The following is a 22,933-nucleotide window of genomic DNA, read 5'->3' on the forward strand; positions in this document are numbered from 1 at the left end:
TCAGTGGGTCATGAATATTGGAAAGTAATGTGTGGAGACGGTTGTATTTTATCGTGGCACATAAACTGGCAGGGAGGTAATATATGATTGTATCATGGACAAAAAAAACAACAACAAAAAAAAGAACCCTGCGATGGCCGGGAATCGAACCCGGGTCAACTGCTTGGAAGGCAGCTATGCTCACCACTATACCACCATCGCTTCGAAAATGATAGTTTTCTGGTCTGCAGCGGACCGTGAGATCTGGACGGGTGCAGCAGAGGAGAGGGGAGGGAAGAAAGGACTGGATCCGGAGAGACACCGGAAACCGGCCCGTTTGTCGTGCAGCGACTCGGCGTTTCCGTAAGAAGTGGACGCAGGCGGCGACGTTTGAACGAACGCGAGCAGGAAGGACCTCGGCTGGTTTTAGAAAAGCCGACGACGGTGTCTTGTGTTCGGTGAGTTGAGTCTATCTATCTATCTGTCTCTATAACAAATGGATTTTAGACATGGAGTAGTGAATGTGCAAGAGAATGATGTGTATGTTGTAATATATTTTAAAATAATGATGAAGTTGATTTAGGTTTAATTCAGTGTGTTTGCGTAGTGTGAAGTCATAATACAGGTACTTTAAAAACCCAACAAATCCCTTATGAGCAGCACTTGGAGAGGAAAAAGTCCCTTTGAAGGAAGAAACCTCCAGCAGAAGCGGGCTCATTTTGGGGCGATCAGATAGAGGAGAAAATGAACATCAAATAAACTGCGTCGGGGGGAGCCGGGGAGGAAGGATGAGGGATTTGTGTCCAATATGTGTTTAGTTTCGTACAGGTCTGCGGACCGGAGCCGCGTCCTCTTACAGGTAAGCGACCTGCGTTTAGCGTCCGAACTCATGTTTTTGACTGAAACGTGGCAGGTGGCAGGTTTTTGTTTCCCAGATGGTGAAGCGGGTCTGACCGTCTGCGGACTGAGTTGTTCAGGAGCAGTTGTCGGTCCGGTTCCGAAGCGGTCGTGGCTTTTATTTTAATGTAGTGAGTCTGTAAGGAGAAAAACCAGAAGAGGCTTAAGAAAAGGTGAGTAGTGTTGTGGGTTGGTGGTTTGAGATTGTAATTATTTGTTTTTAAGCAGAGTCATACTAATGTTTTATTTTATTTTTTTCCATATTGGGAGCAGAAGTTGAGGACAGTGTGTGTTTTTATATATATATATATATATATATATATTGAAGCAGGTGGGCACAGGGGTTGTGTGGTCTGTCCTGTCGGTGGCACGAACCATTACCGGAGCCGACTCTAGGGGCGCTGTTCTGTGGCATGTGTCGCGGCACTGTGGCCTGTCTGGTCTGTGGTCTGAGTGGCACGGACCACTGAGCTGGTAACAATGGCAAAAAGCTGATTAAAAATGTTACAAATACCAGACAGGCCACAGAACAGCGCCCCTAGAGTCAGCTCCGGTAATGACCAGAGCCCCTAACGTATCTATTGCTAATTTACATGTTAAACCTACATAATAATAAAATTCATTCATTAATACCTTCTGACATGCTCGTGAATAAAAAGAGATGCCTAAGTAAGACTCAATCTTCCTACCTTTTGGATTTGGGATACCTGCTTACACCTGTGAGCTAAAGAGCCACACAGTTCCATTCGCTGTCCTTGTGGTTCCCTTACGTGAGAGGAGAAGATAGATAAATAAAAATAAACAGATTAAGATTAAAAAAAAAAAAAGACTTTCCAAACATACAGACCTGAATGCATGCTGTTTTTGGACTGTCCGCAACAATACTGCTTAGTGTGACATCGTGTTGTGATTTTAATGACGTATTTACATAGATGCCACAACTCACCAGGAGCACAGATAACACGGCACGGACCTCAAATCCTTGAGAGAGACCAGACACCTGGCAGGCACGGACCAGACAGGCCACACTGCTGCCACTCAGACCACAGAACGGCACCCCTAGAGTCGGCTCCTGTAACCGACACCGACAGGACAGACCACACTTTTGGCTGCAACCCTCTTAAAGCAAGGGTCGGTTGAAACAAAAGAAACGACAAATAACGGTGTTTTTGTTTCTTGTGGTTTCAGGTTCCTGGCCGGAAGTCTCCATCTTTACGGTGCTGTGTGTACATGGGCAAAATACAGCAACGTTTCCATGAGATATGGACAAAGACTCGATGTGTTTGTGTTGTTTTTGGTGCTGATCTGTTTTCCGGAGTTGTGGGTGAAGCAGCACAACAAAACACAAAAGGTGTTTACAGGAGACTTTTAGCAAACAATATATTATTGAACAAAATGAGAAGCAAAGACAAGTAACTTTATTTTCTGTCGGTTCAGGCTGGGAGTCACCGGTCTTTTCCTGTGTAGAAAACATGGGAAGGGCCACTGAAAAAGTTTTCCTGCCACATTAGCTCATATTCAGTTGTAGCTTTGAGGATGACAGAAAAGGTAAGCAGGTTGTTTTTTTTAACATGTTGAAGAAAATCAGTCAACACTGGAAAAGTATTTTTTTGTCCTTGTTTTTCCAGAGGTGGTGGTCATGTGCTGATTTCATAGTAGTCCTTCATCCATGGTGCCAAGGCCCAGAGGAAGGTGTTGCAGTTTTAGCAGCATATGTGAGGTAATGTCTGTCTTAAGAGCTGTGACTTTAAAGAAAAGGCAAACAGACAAGATGTTTTTCAATAGATTTTATTGAAAAAAATCACAAGACAAGCAAACTTTTTTTGGGGGGAGGGGGTCATTTCAGATTCCTGACTGGGGTCACCCCCAGCTGCTCCATCATCCTGTTTTCTTCAGTGTAACATTTGTTTGTAGCAGTCCTGGGAGTGTTTATCTTTTTTATGTGGTTGCAGCAGAGGTGTGTGAGACAATTTCTGCCCCTCTTGTAATCAATAAAAACCTTGAACTTCAACTCCTCCTCTGGAATTCTTTACACAAAACAGTTTTTTGTCCCTCAAGTTCAAAAACCCAGTGAGCCAGGCAAAACATATCAGTAAACTGATAATCTTGTCTTTTTCTGGTTTAGTGAAGGTAGAATGTGAAATTCACAATCCAGTTAAATCTATCAACATACAGTCTAAAAGTAACACTTGAACCCTACACACAGCGATATGAACTACAAACCTTTCAAACCTACTCTCACACCTACTGTACCCACCACTGACAAACATGTATACAATAAACTATTCAGTTTCCCTCTCACAACCATCTCCCACACACTACATATAACAGTTACCTCTACATTGAGTACACAGCTTCTATCACCTGCTGCAGTTACCTCTACATTGAGTACACAGCTTCTCTCACCTGCTGCAGATAAACAGAAAACATCACCATAAACCTGGACTTTGTAACCTACAAACACCACCGGGTATCCTTCCTTTGCTCCACACCTAAAGAAAAACATAAATATGTCAATCATGTTCACCATCTTTTCAGTACTGCAATATTTCTTGCGTAACTTAAAACACACAAACAGGTAAAAACTTCAATCCTTTGCACCAATTCCTTATACGCTACTTGCGGTCTTTCTAACTTGACCGCTGTTGTGGCAAAAACCATCAGATGAGCAATAAAGACAGTGCAGATTGTCTTTTTCCACAATATATTTCTTGCAAGAAAAGAGCAAACACAATCAGTGTTGCTCAGCTCCTCTACTTATACAGAAATGCAAAGTAAATACAAATAATCATTCACATCATCAGATAATTTACAAGACTATATTCCACAGTTAACCCTCCATCCCAGCATGCTCTCCTATACTTATCCCTTCCTCACACCTAGAAACCTTTCTCCCACATACTCCTCACCAAGAACCCTGTGGCCCTCAGTGCCTGAGACTATAGTGGGTCAAGAACATAAACAACGCATATGATTATGAAAAACACATGAGCCTTGGTGAAAAAAAACAAACAAACCAAGAATACAGTAAGAAACAATAAAAACCATAATCATGTTTCGAATACGCTCTACATAAACCGCCTCCGCCAGATATTTCTCCTCTCAACTACAAACAAAATGTCACCCTAACTTCGTCGTTGACCCCAAACTGTGGCCCCGTTTTACCCAGACGGCCTGTAAGTTTATGCCACAGTGCGCTCAGGCAGCCATCTTTGATTCCACAGCTTCCTACGATGACCACACTAAAAACCTTTAGAAGCGCCATAACAACTCACTGGTTTTATCTTTGACAACTGGCGCTAACGAAACACACATGACTGAGTCCTTAGACCGGCGTAGTTCTGCAGCGATATGGAGCACCTTGTTTAAACCTTAGTACAGTTCTTGTCATCTAACAGGAGATACGGTACAACAACATATAAACAGAAGGCTAACTCGCTAGCTAGTGAGCCAAATTCTACCGCCTTGTCCGTAAACGTCCACAAAAACATTCCGACCGACAAACTAAAAACCAGCTGCCTCGCCTCTATCTCTGCGACGCCAGAAGCCGCCACGGACACCGAAACCCTGTTGTTTCTTACCGCAACTCAGGTCGCTGCGCCTCCTCCGTCGAGCAACCGCCGAATGGCAAACAGGAAGCGGAAGTTTCCGAAAGGCAATATGGGAGGAAGTGAGGCGGGACTTCTTCTTCTGCTGTTCTTTTTCTAAGCGGTTCACAGCCTCGGGAATGAACCTTATCGCCGCCTACTGACCGGCGGCGTGAAAGTCAGTCCACGTTTTCCTTATTATGTCCACTTAAGATTCGCTTCCGCTCCTTCCATCTCTTCTCCTTATCATACTAATGAATCACAATAATACGGACACTTCCCTATTCGTATTATTATTGTCTTCAACCAAACCCATCACCCAGATTTCAGTTGCCAAAACCCTAAACGATCCTCGATCCTTACTCAGATGGATTCTCCCATATATAAAACAGCGACATCTGCTGGTCCTACCTTATTATTGCGGTACCGTCGAGCGTCAGGATCTGTCAAAATAAAAGCTCGGTCATCAACCGTGACTGATTTTTAAGCATTTCAGCTTCTATACCGCTGCGACAACAGCAAATACTACTACTAATAATAATCAACACTAGTAATGGCAAACTTTGTTCACGTCACTTCCTTAAACTGCTCATTTTGACATATTGTCTGCGCAATTTAGAATACACACCTGTCAATAACACCTACAATCTCCTTTCTATTACTACATGAGATTACGTGTCTTTTACAGGTTTATTTGTGGTGACTTCCGGTGCTGGTTGCTACAGTTCCTGCGTCTTTTCTAACTTTTTCATGCCTTTATCTTTTTTGTTTTTGTATATATATATATTTAGGAAGCTCAGTTCTACACATTTCTGCTGTTCTCAAGAATTAAGCCGCTTTCAACTATTAACTACATTTTGGTCACCATGTGCGTCGGAACCCCGCGCGCCCGTTCTTTACACCAGGGAACGGCTGATCGCGCTGTAGTGCTCCCCCGAGACAGGCATGTGATCTCGGCGGAGGTGCTTAGAAAGAAGCCGGGCTTCGAAGCACCCTTCGCGGGCAAGAGGGGGATTTGCGGTGGGTTAACGATCTTCATCTGCATATCCTTAGGTTTGATCGATCACCCTCTCCTCTCTCCACGAAGCTGCGAGCCTTCTCCCCGACGCCTGGACGATGCCCTGTTCCCTCGGCCTTTCCCGCCTTTGGCCCGTCCCGTCACCCCGCCTCTTCGCAGCTCCCTTGTCCCTCACACCAGCCCAGGTGAGAAGTGAACTGAGGAGGATCGAGGCTAGGAGGGAAGCTGGACCAGACGGCATCAGCTCCAGGTTTCTTAAGTCCTGCGCAGATGAACTGTGTGGAGTTATGGAGCGTGTCTTCGAGCCGAGGGCGGTACCGCAGCTCTAGAACACTTCCTCTGCGGAACCGCGGTATTTAGGGGTGAAGGGGGCACTCCCGAGGACCACCTGCGACTCCGCTGTGGCGTTGGCCATCCTTTATGGTGTGGTCTGTTGGAGCAGCGGCGTCACGGAGAGGGAGAAGAAGAAGGTGGATGAGGCCGTCGGGAAGTCCTCTGGACTGGGGGACAGAAGGATCCTGCCTAATTGCTTAAACTGATGTCTACGCTGGACCGTGAGTCTCGCCCCTGCGGGATGCCCCGTCTGCCCTGTCTGGCTCTCCGAGGAACACTACTAACACCATACGTTTGTCATCCATCTGCTGTGATCGTGTACAATAGTGTAGTAAAGGTAAATCACATCAGTGCAATATACTGTAGTGACTTTACCTACTATTTATTTAGCACTGTACGTACCTGTAGGCGCATATTCTACACGCTTATAGTTTTTGTAGCTTTATAGTTTCATTCCACTTAGTATTTTTAAAAAAAAAAAATTTTAATTTCTTATTCATCTTACATCTTTGCTACTTCTGTCACTCTGCTGTGTACTTGTACTTGTACACAGTGCAGTTTCCCCATTGTGGGACAAATAAAGGTTTCTTATCTTATAAATTACAGCTATTTCTTGCTCTTCTGATGGAAATTCTTCATCGGAGCCCAGTTCACGACGTCCTTTTGTATTTTATAAATTAGTTCCCAGTAAACGGCGGTGTACTTCGCCACCTTTTCTTTATGTTTTGTGCTCTCTAAATTGCCCATAGGACTCAGTGTGAGTGTGTTTGGTTGTTTGTCTCTATGTGGCCCTGCGACAGACCGGTGACCTGTCCGGGGTGTACCCCTGCCTTTCGCCCGAAGATGGCCAGGATAGGCTCCGGCGGATCCCCGTGACCCCGGTTAGGAATAAGCGGGTACATAAACACGATGGATAGTTTGTGCTTTTAAATGAGAATCTTCCATTAAAACAGGGTTTGGAGCCTCTGCTGGACATCCTCTCATTGACCCAACTCCTATCTGCAGGAAACGCTCTTCTTTATTTTGGGATTACGACACGTCCACTTGTCCGATGATAATATACCGATCTAAGATCGGGCCGGCCTTTGCGTCGTCCTATTCCGACCTAAATCACGTTCCAAACGCCGACTACGTAATGGGGTGGTTAATATTAACATATCTTATGGACGACTGATCTGTCGCATGTCGGATGCGAAATCTCTCCGCATTCTGTACCTTATTCTGGAACAGAGGATGACACCACAAAACAGACACATGTTCGACTGAAACGTTTATTCAGAAATGTCAATATTTCCTATTTGGCTAACAATGTGGTCCTCATATAATTGCTGCTTATTTTGATTTGAAAATGCTACAGTGTTACACAAAGAAGCAGCAGGTAAAGCGGTGAGATTTCACACTTTCACCTCTCGACTTGCAGAACAACATAAATAAATAAATGCATCAATAAAAATAAACACAGCTTCATAATTCGTTTCCGTTCGTACCTTGAAGTAACCTTACATTTAGTACAGCAACATCTCCTCACCTGTTGATTTATATATTATATTTCAAAGTGTAAGTTATTAGAATGACATTTACAAATATCCGTAATAAAACAGCATTTTACAAACAGAGATTTCACTTCGGCCCTGTGCGACGGTATGATAAATGACGCTCCGTACCGTGGTTTCTTTCATCGGCGATCCGTACTGTTTCGCCATATGAAAGTTTTTTACATTCTTTACGTAACTCACATAATGCACAGGTAAAAGAATACGCGTGTCGTGGCTTTGTAGATACACGTTACCATGTTATCGGCGCGATCGGACGAGACCGCCTTTCAGCGTCTAGCCTCCCCTTTTCGATTTTATCGTCGTAACCACCACTTTCGACCTTGTATAAAAACAAAATACTACGAATCCTAAATGATAAGATGCTTTGGAAATGTAAGAGATGACTTCTACTTGCTGAGCAGCGTTTTAAGGGAGCGCGCAAGCGCGTCGACAATCGCCGACATGGTGCCAGAGTGGCGGACGAGGGCTTTCGCGCTGCCTTCCCCCGGCGCCCCCACGGCGGCGGCTTCGGCCGCTTTCAGCAAACTGATGTAGTTTACCACGACCTCGTCCGCCTTCACCGCCACCTCTCTCTGTTGCTGCGAAGCTGATGTTCCCAGACCCCTGACCAGACACATGCAAGCTTCGCAGAGACAGCACAGCACCTGGAAGCTACAAGTTATTGCTAGCAGCATTTCTTCAGGGCTACCGTGGGCCAGTGCCATTCTTCGGCATGCCCGGCCCAGCTCTTTTGACTCCGCGGACAGAAGCCGCTTGTACTGCGACGCGTCTCGGATCGGCATCGGGACCCCACGATCACGACGGCCCACGGCAGATCTCACCAATGCTGCGAGCTCAGCGGCGTCGCGGCGGACATCGTCGAACCCGGAAGGGAAACGATACGTGCGGTCCTTTAGCGCGTTGATTCGTGACAGACGGTCACTGAAGCTCATGTTGTCCAGGACCTCCCCATACAGCTGCTCGCAGGTTCGCGCATCATCATCGATCTCGCCGAGGCTTCGCGGCCTCTCCCGCTCAACGTCGTCCTCTTCCCCCTCACTCTTACGTTTAAAGAAACAGTAGCTGAAAGGCCCATTGCATCTCCAGGGACTAGCGTCCAGTTTTTGAGGACCTTTTGCGTGCTTTGTGTCTTTCGGCAACGGGAATGCCACAGACGCCCTTCTGCCGTCCGTCCGGCTTCCCGTAGACCAGCGTGTGGCATGCGAAGATACGGACCCTTGCGAATAGCTCTTGGAGAGCCGTTTTCTCCGGCTCCGGGTGGACTTGTCAAACGCGAGTTCTGTGCCGGCTGCGTCGTTCGAGCTGCGTTTTGGTTCCCGGCCCCTTTGCGAGTTATCACCTATAGTCTGAGGCGGGGTCGCGCCGACGCTCTGATTTTGTTGGAACTGGACGAGATCACGCGTACGTCCCAAGTTGCCGGAGCTCGAATCTGCTGCGGGAGGAGGGGGGGGGAGACGTCGCGATGGGACTCGGACTCGTCCCACGATTTCCGCCGGTGGACATCTGCGGCGTAAATGCCGATGGGTGGTCTCCCCTCCCTAGTGTTGTGGCGTCGAGGTCCACTCTGCGATCGCCGGAGAAAACCAAACGTCCGTTAGGATGACGTGGAGGAGACAGACGGACCGAAAGCGTCGCCCTAGGCTCCGATATGAACCGCTCTTCTGCGCTTCCGCAAGGTTGGCTTTTCGATCGAGGTGGGGGACGGTTAATGGGAAACCCGCCTTCTCTATTATATGACCATGGGAAGCGCTCTGGATCCGTGCCACTCCTCTCCGGCTCACTTTCCAAGCCGGAAAGCGAACTCCTCCTCTCGACCGTAGCCGACCGGCGATCGAGACCGTCGCTCAGACTCTGAATGTGCCCGTCTGGACTTTTCTCGAATTTGGCGGGAAGCGTGGCCGAACGATACGACGGTGAACTTTGCTTTCCTGGACGTGTGACTGCCGAGTTTCCGATCGCTACGCTTGGGCTGAGGAACAGAGACGACGTGGAGGAAGGCATACGCGGGTGGCGAGCAACGACATTACCCCTGCTCTTGACCGTTTCCACCAGCTGAGGATTACTAGTGATGAAACGTCTGTTGTCCTTTTTTGCCGCTCCTCCCCCTCCTGCGCTGTGCAGTTTTCCTCCCTGGTGCATCTGGCTGACTGTCAGATAGTTGATCAGTTGCCTGTAGGCCTCGCTGCCTTCTTTTTGGCTCAGCCCTTTAAAATATGCTTGATGTTTAGCGTGCAGATCGCAGCTAATGGTCTCTTTGCGCTTAGTCGGCGTGGCTGAGGACGGGCGGCCCGATTCGGACCGGGTGGCGGGAGGGTGAATGTTGGGCAACATTTTCCGAAGCAGAGCGGGGTCCGCGTGAGGATGGAGATCTTTACCCTGAACGTTTTGCCCGGGGATGCTGGGAAACGGTCCGGCGGCTTTGTTGTCCTCGTAGTTTACCGCCCTGATTAATGAAGACGAGGAACCGGACAGCGGATGCCTCTGCGAACGGGGATGTTTGGAATCGGCCGCGCAGGGGCCCAGGGGCGAGTCTGTCGGAGTGGCACAGGCGCTGCTGTTCGTGCTGCCCGCGTCCAGAGACGAACACAGAGAACCCTGTAGGGAACTGTGAGTTTCTCCTTGCAAATTTGAAATCCTCTTTGCTAAATGGTACTCGCACAAGCGCGCCACGCTCTGCTGTTTCGAAAGGGGTCGACGTTCGCTTTGTACGTCTGATCCCCGGTCGGACCCTCCCGATCTGAACTTTTTGGTCGGAGAGGGTAACGATGCTACGACTAAATGTTCGTCTCGCTCGGCGGCCAGCGCTCCGCCGTCTGCGCCCCCCGACTCGCCTGAGTCCGACGGTCGATCGGAGGCGGAGGAAGGACGGTGTGGCACTCTCTGACTGTCACGGGGGAGGCTGTTCGCTCCGAGGCCATCGGCTATGGAATTTTCTGCCGAAAAGGAATTTTGCCTTCTTTGACTTTCATCTCTCTCGCGAAATAAAGCGCGCCTGTCCGAGTTGAGACGTCTTCCGTCGCTCTCGCCTCGATGCCCTTCCCTCGTGCTAAAAGTATTGTATTTCCCAACCGAGTCTGTGGACTTCTTCTGATGTTTGCCGCCGGGTGTGGTGGAACTCGGCCGTCGCAGAGCCGCCTCGGCCCCCGCCTCCCGGTCGTCTGGTCCCGATGACGGCGGGTCCGGTAGGGGGCTTCGTCTCGGAGGGACTGCTGGAGGCCGGAGGTGCCGCGCGGGACTGGGAGGTCTCTCCCGTATTGTTCCTCCAGTGCTCGGAGAGACGGGAAATTCTGTTTTCTCCTCCGGTAACGGTTGGTATCCTTCCCTCGTGGCCACTAGAAGACGTGCGTGGCTCTCACGCAGCCTGTGAGTGGCCACAAGTTCGCAGATTTCCGTCATCTCCGAGGAGTTGGTCTCGTTGCCGGAATCCGAAGACGACTCCGGGCTATAACCTCGAGTTGTGTAAACACCTAGGAAATGACAAAGTCACATATTCATCTAGAAGTCAACTGTTTTTTAAAATGACACTGCAGTAAACATTGCACAGAGCTATGACCGCATTTACAATTACTGAGAAGCCACGTTATACCCCTGCTCTCACTTTTAGTCTCAGATGCACATTTGGTTCCCTTCAAGATATCACCAAGACTTAAAGCTACATTGTAGTGTGTTACACCAAAAAATGTGCTGGAAAAAAACACCTGATATACTGTTCCGCAGACCTGGATTGTTACTGTTAGACGCTGGAGCGGGAAGCCTCCGGTCGCAGACGGACAGAGCCTCCGTAGCCCTTATAGTATTCGTGAGCGTGTTCTCCGGTCTTCTCTCCCCTATCCCGCTCCCGCTACCTTCCTCCTCCCCGTGTGTCGGAACGGAGTCGATCGACGACACCGGGATATCTTCGTCGTCATCACCCGCACTTGGCCGCATTCCATCGGGTGCCGCATCCTCGTCCGAACTGTCCTGAAAATCCGGCGGTGGAGCCGCGATGGCCAGGTTCAGCGTCTGCAGCAGCGCATCATCGTCATCCTCGTCGACGCCGTCGTCTCCCTCGGGAGGAGGGAGCGATGTCAGGTCGATGATATCATCGGTAGAACAGGAAAGCGTGAGGAACATGGCTTTCCCGGCTGGGACGGCTGACCCTCCTCCTCGGTGGACTCCGTTCTCGTCTTCGCCTCCTCTGTCGTCGCTCGCTGGCGTACCCCCTGCGGAGTCTTCTTCACAGGAACCATCTTCGTCGTCCTCCGCGTCGTCTGTCGTGTCACGATAAAACAGATCCCTCAGCAGTGGCTCCTCGCTACCTTCCACGCTTACGATGTTACCGTAGACGTGCGTCAGACCGGCGAACTGAAATGGGTGGCGGTCGGAGTGGGCGTTCGGGGGTCCGTGTTCGGATACCTCGGGCCTCTCTGACGGTCTTTCGGAGCCTAGGTTGTTATGTTTGTTCAAAGGTGGGTCCCCCCCGAAAATAAATGAAACTTTGGCGCACCGAGGCGAGTCCTGAGTTTTGTGTCTGGTAGCGGGGGGAAGAGGAGGCGGCGCCGGACATTGCCGCATCCCTACACCTCTCTCCTGGTTTTCGCATTCGTGGAAATAAGGAGAGATGCTGTTCTCCCAGTGACCGCCGTCAGAGTACTGAGAGTCCCTGTCGTAGACCTCTGCCGGTATGGGCGGCGGACCCTCTTCGTCCCCTAGAGACATGCTGTACGGCCACTCCGGGATGTGATCCTGACCTGCGGACAGCGGCGATGCGAAATTTCGTTAATTTATATAGTTTCATTTTTATATTGACTACACTTTAAAAGAGCTTCATTACATTTAGATCGTGTTGCAATGTCAATCATCCATTTTTCAGGCAGTTTTTCTAGTCTGTCTTCAAAATGTTTCTACAACTGACAGCAAATTGCTTTGAGCTAGTCCTATTTCACACGTTCATCTCAGGCACTTGTCCTTTCATTGCTATGACTTCTTCATTTGCACGACATATGTTGTTAGTTCATAATAACTCACAATTATCATCCCCTCCGGTGCTATTGCAGTGAGCCATGCTGAAGATAGATCTCCTGGAGTCCACTAGGAGGCGATAGTAGCCCGCTGTTAGACAAGCCAGGTTCATGGCATCACTGGACTCCATGATGAGGGTGATAGGCTGTGATGTGAGAAAGATAAGGAAGGAATGGAGAAAGGAAATGTTGGGAGGGGGGATGAAGGAAAAAAAACAGTAGAAGTTATTTAGGAAAAACACTTTTGCAGGTCTTTGCTTTCAGACAAAAGTGAGCTCACCCTGACATCCAAAACGTGCAGCTCCAGTCGGACGTCGATTTCGTCCTCGGTAAGGATCTCGATGCGGTTTACGTGGCTGAAGTCGGCCAACAGGGCCGCGAGGTTGGTCCGGGCGTTGATGACGTGACTGATGCCGTAACGTGGGCCCACTAACAGCGTCACTTCTGTCCGTTTCTCACCTTGCTGCAGGAAGAAATGCCATTTAAACCCAGATTAACCATGTTAAAACTGCCCTTAAAAAGTTTCACCCATGACATGTTCACACCAAAATCCTTCCCAAAACTCACAGCCTTACCAAAAGTATCGCTTTGAACTCCCTCCCTCCGTAGAGCCTGAGTTCGCTGAGGTACCTCAGGTAATGCACCTTGGCCTGCAAAGCAGTCAGCTGCGCACACAGAAATAGGACAGGTCACTATGCTTCCAAAACCATATCGACCCGTGTATCTCCTTGCGTCAGGATTCGAAGTACGAGGTATGTCGCTCAGGCAAATCCATCCATTTGTAAGCACCCCTTCATTTTAACTAACTGTGATCCACAGGCTGGTAGTGGATCGCTCGGTAATGTGAAAACCTTTGGATGTCTTCATTGAAGTGACAAAGGTCACAGGTGGACAATACAGCAGCTGCTTGCCTTATCAAAACTGTTTGGTAAAGTTTTGATGAGGCAAAACTTATTGGTGCTGAACTCGGATCGCCGGCCCCTGACTGGGACGTGTGTGTGTGTGTGAATATTAATATCTTATTATGCGCCAGATTTGACAATGCTTTTTGCTTGGAATTCTCATTAGCATTCAAGGTCTGGCTCTACACAACGTCTTGGGCCGAAAGGGGGGAGAACCTTTACAAGGTTGAGTGTGGCAGCCAATGTGTGTGTGTGTGTCTGAAGTTTGTTAACAAAGGCAGAGAAAGACAAAGAGAGCCGCTTACTTTTTTCCCCGGAGGCACGAGGTTCTGGTTGGTTTTGAGGATGTGCGTCAGAGCCTTTTTGATGTTCTTCTCCTTCGTGCTGGACAACACAGTAGGAGGCAGGAACGGCGTCAGGCCCCACTCCTTTCTGTCAAGAAAGAGGTTCATTTTAGTTTAAGTCACCCTTAGGAAAAAAAATGCAGGACCTGGTCTGATTGCTGGCAGAAAAGTCAGTTAGAAATTGAATGAAGGTGCCTCTTGCACGAGCAGTCCGTATGACGGATCGTCTCGGTGGTGGCAAAAACGGACACGTTGGCGCACAAACTTACTGGATGTACTTGAGCGAGACCTTCTGGCTCTGTCTGGTCGTCATGGTGAGGATGTACATCTGCAGCGCGGCCAGTCGTAGCGCGGCGTCGTACTTCAGCTCTGGGCCGAACCGTTCCGACACCACGTCGTTACAACTCTACGGAGAGCCGGACGGCAAAGTTACATTAAAAAACCCAAAGTCCAAACAACAACACATCCCTGCTGAGCTGAAAGAAGCTGTTCAAAGTCCTTCAAGGTGCTACACTTTCTGGTCCCAGATGAAAGACTCGGAAAGGCTATTTTGTGTGGTTTTGCACTTTGAATTACTCTGTGTATGAATTGTGCTATATAAATACACTTGCCTTGCCCTGCCTTGGTTAATTTCAGGACTTGATTTGCAAATTAGAATTGAAAGGATTCATTGTGAATGGTTCTATATAAATTTGAGTACTTCTGCTTGTTTTCATTATTTTCCTAATTGAAGATTTTACTTAATCATAGCCTAAGTTACGGGTTGCTGTAACGATGCTGATGCGTTTTAAGTCTTGGTCATTTTTCTCACCTGCACGTAGAGGTATTCGAACGCCACGGCATCTCTCCGAAGCAGCTCCACGGGGTCCCGGGGCACGAAGCCGATTCTAAAGAAACACTTCATCTTGTCGGAGCCGGGCCTCTGGGTCACCTGAGGTCGCGGAGACGAGAAGGAAAGATAAAACACGTGCACCAGAAGATAAATGTTTTTCCACTTCACCTGTGCTCTGCGTTTGCGATGACTGCTCATGCCAACATCATCAAAAACTCTTCTTAATAGTAAAGGAAACAAAATACAGTATCCTATTACTGGTAGTGGCGGTAGTAGTGGGTAGATGATTATGTTAGTACTGGTAGTATTTAAAAGTAGTAGTAGTGGGAGTCCAGTACTGTAATACTAGTTACTGTACTAGTGTGTAATGATTTAAACTAGCAGTAGAATTCCTATTCTGACAGACAGCCTGGGGGTATTTTTTGAGTGGCATTATGGGAAGTGTAGGATTTGGTGCTTTAATCCTCTACCTAACTATAACTGTTGAATATATACCAGTACAACAGTATTAATAAAAGCATTATCCAAACTGTTTTACAATCTAAACACACGGTTGCATGAGTCGGCAGTAGTAACCCAGACCGACCCTGCATATCTGCACGTTTGATTCCGTTTTTGAATAAAAAAAAAAAAAAATCTTTAATCGATCTTCTTTTAAATATCGATCTGATTTTATGACCGATTAAACGTGCCTGTGGACAGAGAGGGCCATGGGATTTATCACTTACTGCGAGGAATAACACCCCCCCCCCCCCCCCACACACACACACCTGTCACCAAAAACACAGACTCAGGTGTCTTCCACTGTCGGTGGAAAAGAAATGCCTCTAAAACATTTCCCTGTCATTGTGTGAGCTAAATGCAGAGCTCCGCATCTGAACCGTGTGGTATGAATATTAAAATTGTCCTCTTGTGATGCAAGCAACCTCATTAGAATGTAGCAGCCACTGTGGGTGATCGTGTGCGTGTGGCGTCTGTGGGGTGTGTACAAATGTGTGTGTGTTGCAAGGGGGGAAAGGGGAGGGAGGTGTACTGTGTGCTGTCACCCCTGCTGTGCCATTGTGCTGATAAATGACGCTGGCTTTCGAAGTACCGTTTGAATACTGATCGGGAATGTGTGCGTTTGTGTGTGTGTCACAGAAAAAGGACACAAAAACAAAACACGGCAACTGGAAATCGTCTCCTACCTGAGTAAGCATCTCCTGTTCGTGCAGGAGAAGCAGTTTGCTTCCGGAGCTGTCCGTCCGCTGCTCCAATGCCAGGGAGAAATGCTCGATACATTTGATCGACAGCTTCTCTTGCAGGGTCAGGATGACATCCTGAACGCACAGATAAAAAAAACTCATTAACCCCACTGTTGTCTTTTGACAACACTTCATAGCTGTAGTAGGGCACTGTTTTTGCAGTTAATCTGAAAGTCTCTAATCTCCCTTTTAGTTTGCCTGAATAGAAAAAGAGCAAAATTAAAATAGACTGAATTTCATGGACTGTGAGTGTAGGATGACATGCTAGTTTGAACTCTAAATGAACCTCTCCCTTTTGTCATCTTAAAAGCTGCAAAGGCTCATTTTGTCTGTCCGTCAGAGACGGAACGCACAAAAACACGCACCTTGACGGAGGTACCGGCGTCGAAGCGAAAGGACTTCGTCTGCCCGTTCTCCAGGTAGACCTTGAGGACGTTTGGCATGAACAAAAGAGAGTTGTCCTTCACCGGGTTCTGCGGATGAGGAACGTAGTTGGATCGGGTCAGCCACATTTTTGTCATATCTATCTGGCGGTGATACGCAAAGTTACACAAGAACTTGTGTGCACGTGTGTGTGTTTGTGTGTGTGTGGTAGAACTGACTGGAACCTGGCCGTTTATAATGACCTCCTCTGCAAAGCGCACTTTGACCGGATTGGACTTGAGCATGGCTTTTTTGGCTGCGCTGATGAACGCTGATTTAGGGGACTAAGAGGCAAAAATCCAAAAAGAGAGCCAGAGGGAGAGAGAGAGAGAGAGAGAGAGGGGGAAAGAATGAGAAAGACACAGACAGATGGAGGAAGAGAGATAAAGTCAAGCGCGAACACATGCACAAATGAAGAGAGGGGAGAAAAAAAAAAAAACTGTTTTCCAGCACATTACAACCATTTGTGATGCAAAAGCTCTCCAACTTCACACTCTAAAACCAATAAAACATCAACAGAATAAACTCATATTTTTATGTAATCCTGGAACAGGCACAGTAGCGGGATGTTTAACTCAAATAGCATTATTCTGTATTTTTTGTTACGCTCAACCAACCCCATTCCAAGTACCAGTTAAAGATTCATCTTGATTTTTATATTGCAATGTCAAGGAAAAGAAAATATTCACATTTACTGAGCCTTTTCAAAGTGAATTATTGAAACAACATCTGTGAAGAAATAAATAAAGCACCGGTGATGAAAGTCATGAAAAGGACGTGGATCGATTCGTCGTCGCTTTGGGCCTTTCTATGGGATTTGTTGAGAATAACAGTAATTCACATCGTCGGTAGCCCTGTTCTTTAAATGCAGGCCTGGAGGAGAGTCAGCTTCAGCAGGCAGCTCCTCAAACATATACGTTCATGTTAGGGAGTCCACAATATTTCTTTTGTTTTTGATAATTGCACAACTCATAAATCAATTAGCGTGACAAATTTATATAATGCAACCCCCTAAAGCTAGAAATATTCAAATATGAATGAGAAGTGAAGTGCTAAATGGGAAATAAAACTAAACTACAACAGGTATACGCTGAGGTATCCTTTCTCTACGTTTCAAAAGTCTGATCAGCACATAACATCTGACACAACCTTTGTGGCGGACTCCAAGAAGTGCAAGAGCTACTCACCGGATACGGTTGGACAACAGTCAACATTATGGATTCTTTGCAGCTCCTGAAGCGAGAACACAGCAAACCACGGAGTCAACAGAATCGTCAGGAAAACATCGATCGCGGCGAGCGACGATAAGCAGATAAACATGGGGTTGCTTGATTAGCTTGGGTTGAAATGGAATGAGATGCCTCTGGTGATCACCGCTTACCAGTAAATGCAGTTAGAAGTAAAAGCGAGCACACAGACCCACACGTTGGTTTCCCTTTTAAAATCAAGTGACAGCTTTTCTTGTCGACTGAAACGTCATTTGAGTCGTGGTGCTGTATTCTGTGTGCATCAAAGTGGCGGAAAGCGTTTCATTTTTCTGATTACTTCTGAATATTTGTTTACGTGCCTCGCACAACTCCATTAACTGACTTTCATATGGTTATGTGAAATGAATGTTGATTTCAGAGGCAAATATAATCATAACGGGCCTTGTTTAATTGTGACTTTGGCGCTCACTGTTTCTGTTTCTCCTGTCTGGGTACTTCAAACCCAAACTTTGCTCATGGCCTTTTAATGTAATATGAGCAAACTAGCTTTTCACAGGATGTGAGTCGAGGTGATTTTGTGAATCTACCTGACGAGGTCGATGACTCGTTCTCTTGGAGCCGAGCCCACGGGTTCGTCGTTGATCATGATGATCTCATCGCCTGGCAACAGCCTCCCTTCTGACGGACCACCTAGACCAAAGCACAAACGCGTCATAACTGGTTTGCGTCCCAGTCAGCCTATATGTGTGATTTTGTGCAGACAAAGGTGTTGGCGTACGGATCGTTTGTAAACAGATCCGGGTTGCTTGTCTGTCTGTCTCCTGACAGAATGCAATAGGTGTCGGCATCAATCTGCTTCTTGCGTCTTCAAGCACTTAACCATCCTACATAGAATATTCATTAGTTCGTCTCTCTGACCGATTATTGAGATGCCTAATCACTGGACATCTCTGTGCAGCCACTGCAGCTGACAGCGGATGGGAGTCTGGAAGCAGCAGTTTGGCAGTAATTTGACAATCAGCCAATCGGCCGAAATAAACGCTGCTTATGGGAGAAACAGACATTTGTGTTCATACTGTTTAACGTGTTCATTGATGGGCTGGAGAACGGTCTGCGTGTTTCCTCCGAAACAATCAGTAGACAACGGTTTGCGCTCATTAGCCCACTTCACACAGATGAAACGATCTGTCATTTTGCTTTAAAAACCTCTGTGATTTGATGACGTCCAAGGCCCCAGTCCAAGTCTGCAGACTATGGTAAATACGGGAGGCGAAGAGCTGGATGGGTCAGAGTCAAAACACCCAGGAGACCGAGACACCCACCCGGAGTAACGGAGCGGACCACCACCGGTTTCTCGCTGCCCGCCACGAAGCCGAAGCCCAGGACGGGGTCCCGCGTCATCTCCACCAGGCGAGGGGCGGGGGGGACGCCGTCCAGGGGAACCTCCTCCAGGGAGCTGCTCTGGGACACTTGGCTGGAAAGAATGAACACAGTGAACATGAGAAAACAGCCATTTACTCAACTCAACAAAAACAACTTTGACTCATTCACAATATACTTCAGACTGCGTGCTAATATTTAGTCAGTGAATTTATTCATACGGTAGAAATGGCTTTCACTCAGCCAACTTACACTGGATGCCTGGGGGCTATGCCATCAGCTCTTCAGAAATCACAGTCTTGGCTCAGGTTTGGTCACTGGCACAACAGTTTATGCTCATGGGCCACTTACAGTAAATAGCACAGAGCCTGGAATGTGCAATCTGGAACAAATTTGCCTCTTAATGCCTTAGGACTACTCCAAATAACACAAAAATTATCTTTTAATGCTTTCTATTCGTCTTACATGTGCTTTTATGTGTCTGTTGCACAACCCCTCCTAATTCTGCAGGCCTATTACAGCTTACTACTGGGGTAGTGATCTATAAACTCCTGAGGCTTCTTTGTTTTATGCTTAGGTGAAGTAATACCGATAGAGCTTGAAAGGGGAAAAAATGTTTCCTGTTTCACCGCATTTAAGGCCGCGCTCGAGGCTTTGCTCTTTTTAAGTGTCTGACGCTAAAAGCAGAGTTGTTGGCCTATACAACTTTAATGTAGGTCAACATTGGTGAAGTTCCACATTGTCCTTGCCTTACTGCCACACGCTCATGACGACAGTGCTGCTAAAATGGAAATGTACTACACTAAATCACAGCTTCCCGCTCCCTGAACTTGAGACGTCTGTCTTGACCGGGACGTGGAAAATGTAGAGTGCCTGTTAATTAGGAGGTGATATGCGCTTTGAGTGGGGTTAACTCTCTCTGTCTCCATTTCTCCTTCCCTCCCTCTTTCAGGCTCCCTTGGCAGCCTTTGCATCCTCTCTGCGCATTAGGTCTGGCACACGGTGGCCACTGTTACCTGGCCGACAACCATTCCATCTTTGTCTCTGATGTCCGTCCAGGAAAGTGCAGGAATTTCCTGCCTTCTCCTTCCTCACCCTCACATATATGCAGTTACATGACTCGGCCAAGAATAACTAATTTCTGTCTTATGCAATCGGGTAATCAGGTTGCATGATCTCTGTGGCTTTGCTCGAAGATATTTATCGAGTTATTACAGTTTACATAGCTCGGCTTTGCCTTAATCTGCCCCGATGATGAAGCGTGTTCCGACCGTCCCGGATGCGACTTGATCTCCGACCGATCCGGATAAGTCTCAATCTCTGCACCGCCTCCCGCCTTCCTATTTCCTCTTGCGCTTTCTCGTCGTCTCCCTAGCCATCGTATTGCTCCACGCCGAACGTACGGCGCCGAAATCTTAAACCAAATCTGTCTGTGATGAGGCATGTTCCAATCTGATGCCAGTTCATCTTCCCTGTCACAATTGCTGAGGTTTAATCCCCCAAGGAGGGCAGAGCCTGGATGGGGGGGGGGGGTTAAAGGAAGAAGGTAAAACCCAGGTCTTGGTGCTAGTCTTGGAAGTATACAAAAAGTGAATAAATAAATAAATACATGCACACACTTAAAGTCACGCTGATGTTACAGGTTCAGGTGTCAAACTAGATCATTTAACCATGACCACAGTTGTTAGCTCCTAACTACATCAACAGACTTTGCCACTCTCCTTCCTTTACTCTTTTCACTCTCTTTCTCTGTCTCACAAAAATCCAATCAGCTTCTCTGTGGGAACAAAGGCACACCGCTGGAGCTGTCGCCCTCCTCGTATCTGACTCCCCCGTCATGAGGGGAGGAAAGGGATAATTTGACAGGAAAGTTACAAAGATGCGGAAAAGAAAGGGGCTCAAAAAAAAAAAAAAAACTAAAGGAGAGGAGAAGAAGAAAAGCAACAGAATGTACAGAAAAAAGGAGAAAAGCAAGGGAAAGCAGAGTTGGGGTATTTATGGGTGAGTTCCACAGGGGTTAAAAGATGCATCTGCAATGTTTCAGCTGATCTCAGAGCGAACAGCAACTCTTTTTTTTTTTTAAACAGGCTGTACCCCCACCAGCATCTTCACGAGGTGATTCATTGTTTTTCGTTTACTTAAAATAGTGATATAAAGGCAAATGAGTGTTCTGCTGCTCTTGGGAACCTCATTATAAAGGTACCTCATTATAGAGGTATAGTGCATCGCTGGTAAACTACATGCTGATACAGGACTGCATCTGAAGCCTAGAAAACCAGTGTGGAAAGCACAGAGAACAAATGTAGGTAAAGTGTGAAATGAAATAGGAGAGAATAGGAGAAGTCGATACAGACATCAGATCTATAGGCGTCTGTATGCCTGTGCGTGCTTCCACACTTTTAAGCATGTGCGTGCTCGCTGTCGTACGTACGTGGTGAGGCAGTCCCGTCCCTCCCTGGTGCTGTTCATGCTGTCCCAGCTGAACGGAGGCCCCTGCAGTCCGCCCCAGCAGCCTGGGCCAGGAGGCGGCCAGCCCGACATTTTGTTCTTATGGCTGAAACACAGAGGAGACAGGGAAAATCCTGATGACAATGTTTTTTACTGTGTTTTTCTCAGTGTGCTGCAAAAAATAATTACAGTAATTGATTTCCTGTCATATACATCTGTATCCTAAAAACACCTGCTGTAAAATATATCTGGCGTATGCCGAGTTTAGAGAAATATAGGACAAACCACGACCGGTAAGTTGAATCAAGGCAGAGAAAGAAACCTGGTAAGATGGATTAATGCACTAACTTTTCAAAACCGTCTCACTCTACCTGCAGATTGTTGCTTGTTCAAATAAAAACATTAAAATAAATGTTTGAAACTGGTTTAAACAAAGATTCAGATTCACTGGAAGGTTTTGTTCCACCCAGAACATACCTCATACATAAACATCTCAGCCCATAGGAGTTACATAATTACAAAAAAAAATCAAAAGTGCCTTCATAACCCTTTTTGTCGTCTCTCCCTAGATAAAGGCCTGCACAGATCCCTTTGAGTCCATGCATGTATAATGACATCTGATTGACAGATTAGGCTACAAATGTCATTGAGGATTTCATGTGACTGGGAATGGAGAAGGGGTGGCTCCAATGTGGCACTGTAGCATGAATTATGCAAAAAAAAAAAAAAAAAAGTCCTGGACATGTCATCCTGGGGAATCAGCTTTGCTGATGATTCAAGTCTGCAGCATCCCACATGCTACATGGCGACTAATCGTACACAGATGATGCCCACCCCATAACTCCCTACGATAACACGTTTGATTTATTGTGGAGAGCACAACCTCCAACGGCAATAAACCACAAAGACAAGTTTGCTGTCCTGACCTCTGAGCTGTGATAGCAAGCTGATGCCTGGGTACGTAAGGCAACAGTGACAAGCTTCTTGATGTTTCACTTACCAATAATATTCTATAGCACAGCATAATCTTCATAATCTTACAGCGTGGGACGCCGTGTGCTAGGACCAGTCACATGTTACACTTCCAGATCTTGGGCCTTTAAGGGCCCAAGACCACAACTGAGCTCTCATCACTTATACGCAAACACTTTTTTTTTTTTTTTTTTTAAAGCAGGTGAAAATGCATACTAGATAAGAACGTCATCACCGTAACACTCCAGCTGATCGATTCCCATGTCGTGCCGTTGATGGGTCGGATGCATCTGTCAATCATGTCATAGCTTACAATGTGTGAAACCGTCTTAGAAGTGTATAGGAAGCGTCACTGGTGCACAGTTAAACCGCTGGAGAACTGTCAGCTCTCCAGTAACACTGAAGAAAAAGGTTTAACAACAATGAACAAATGCCACTCTGTTGCTCTCAGGAAAACTTCCACGGTTCAGGCAGCACCGACTGCAAAGGAAACCAAAACCAAAAGGAGCTGATGCTCATCTTCCCTAGAATCATCCGCTTCGACACTTCTGAGTTTAGCTCCTTCCGATTCTGCTACCATCCGTGGATTTCACTCAGACACCGCCGATCATCAGTCGAGCAAAAAAATAATAATAATAGATCCAAGTCTTTAACCGCCACTTCAGAATCCCACATTCGTCTGTGTTTGTTATTGTGCTGCTGCTGAGAGCGGCTTTGGTCCAAAATGAACTAAACTGCCATGGCCTCGCCTTCTTTATCCCATAATCCTTCTCATCGCAGAGAAAACAAATCCACGCAGTGTGTGTGTGA

The 22,933-nt window shown here is 47.1% G+C and overlaps 1 protein-coding gene, 2 long non-coding RNA genes and 1 other non-coding gene across 5 annotated transcripts; 1 reads left to right on the forward strand and 3 right to left on the reverse strand.

The window, feature by feature from the left end:
• Positions 1–129: 129 nt before the first annotated feature.
• trnag-ucc (transfer RNA glycine (anticodon UCC)) lies at positions 130–201 on the reverse strand. The gene has a single exon. It is a non-coding gene; the product is annotated as a tRNA-Gly (tRNA).
• Positions 202–1,397: 1,196 nt separating this feature from the next.
• LOC113127344 (uncharacterized) lies at positions 1,398–2,710 on the forward strand. The gene is made up of 3 exons (XR_003295412.1): positions 1,398–2,227; positions 2,314–2,424; positions 2,505–2,710. It is a non-coding gene; the product is annotated as an uncharacterized LOC113127344 (long non-coding RNA).
• Positions 2,711–2,934: 224 nt separating this feature from the next.
• Positions 2,935–4,509, reverse strand: LOC113127346 (uncharacterized). Its single transcript, XR_003295413.1, has 2 exons — positions 4,458–4,509; positions 2,935–3,368 (listed from the first exon to the last, which is right to left on the reverse strand). It is a non-coding gene; the product is annotated as an uncharacterized LOC113127346 (long non-coding RNA).
• Positions 4,510–8,631: 4,122 nt separating this feature from the next.
• LOC113127060 (FERM and PDZ domain-containing protein 4-like) lies at positions 8,632–21,255 on the reverse strand. 2 transcript variants are annotated; one of them, XM_026301251.1, is made up of 15 exons: positions 21,135–21,255; positions 18,646–18,797; positions 17,911–18,013; positions 17,303–17,348; positions 16,295–16,399; positions 16,058–16,165; positions 15,636–15,767; positions 14,428–14,547; positions 13,886–14,022; positions 13,578–13,704; positions 12,946–13,035; positions 12,651–12,833; positions 12,378–12,516; positions 11,090–12,100; positions 8,632–10,837 (listed from the first exon to the last, which is right to left on the reverse strand). In XM_026301251.1, exons 1-15 carry the CDS (start codon positions 21,242–21,244, stop codon positions 8,766–8,768), a joined length of 4,635 nt encoding a protein of 1,544 aa, XP_026157036.1. In that variant the 5' UTR covers positions 21,245–21,255; the 3' UTR covers positions 8,632–8,765. The 2 variants fall into 2 exon arrangements, with proteins under 2 accessions (XP_026157036.1, XP_033181352.1); XM_033325461.1 differs by lacking the exons at positions 17,303–17,348; positions 17,911–18,013; positions 18,646–18,797; positions 21,135–21,255 and having other exon boundaries at positions 11,069–12,100; positions 16,295–16,761.
• Positions 21,256–22,933: the final 1,678 nt, after the last annotated feature.

This window comes from Mastacembelus armatus, chromosome 2 (assembly GCF_900324485.2).
Source record: "Mastacembelus armatus chromosome 2, fMasArm1.2, whole genome shotgun sequence".
Lineage (NCBI taxonomy): Eukaryota > Metazoa > Chordata > Actinopteri > Synbranchiformes > Mastacembelidae > Mastacembelus > Mastacembelus armatus.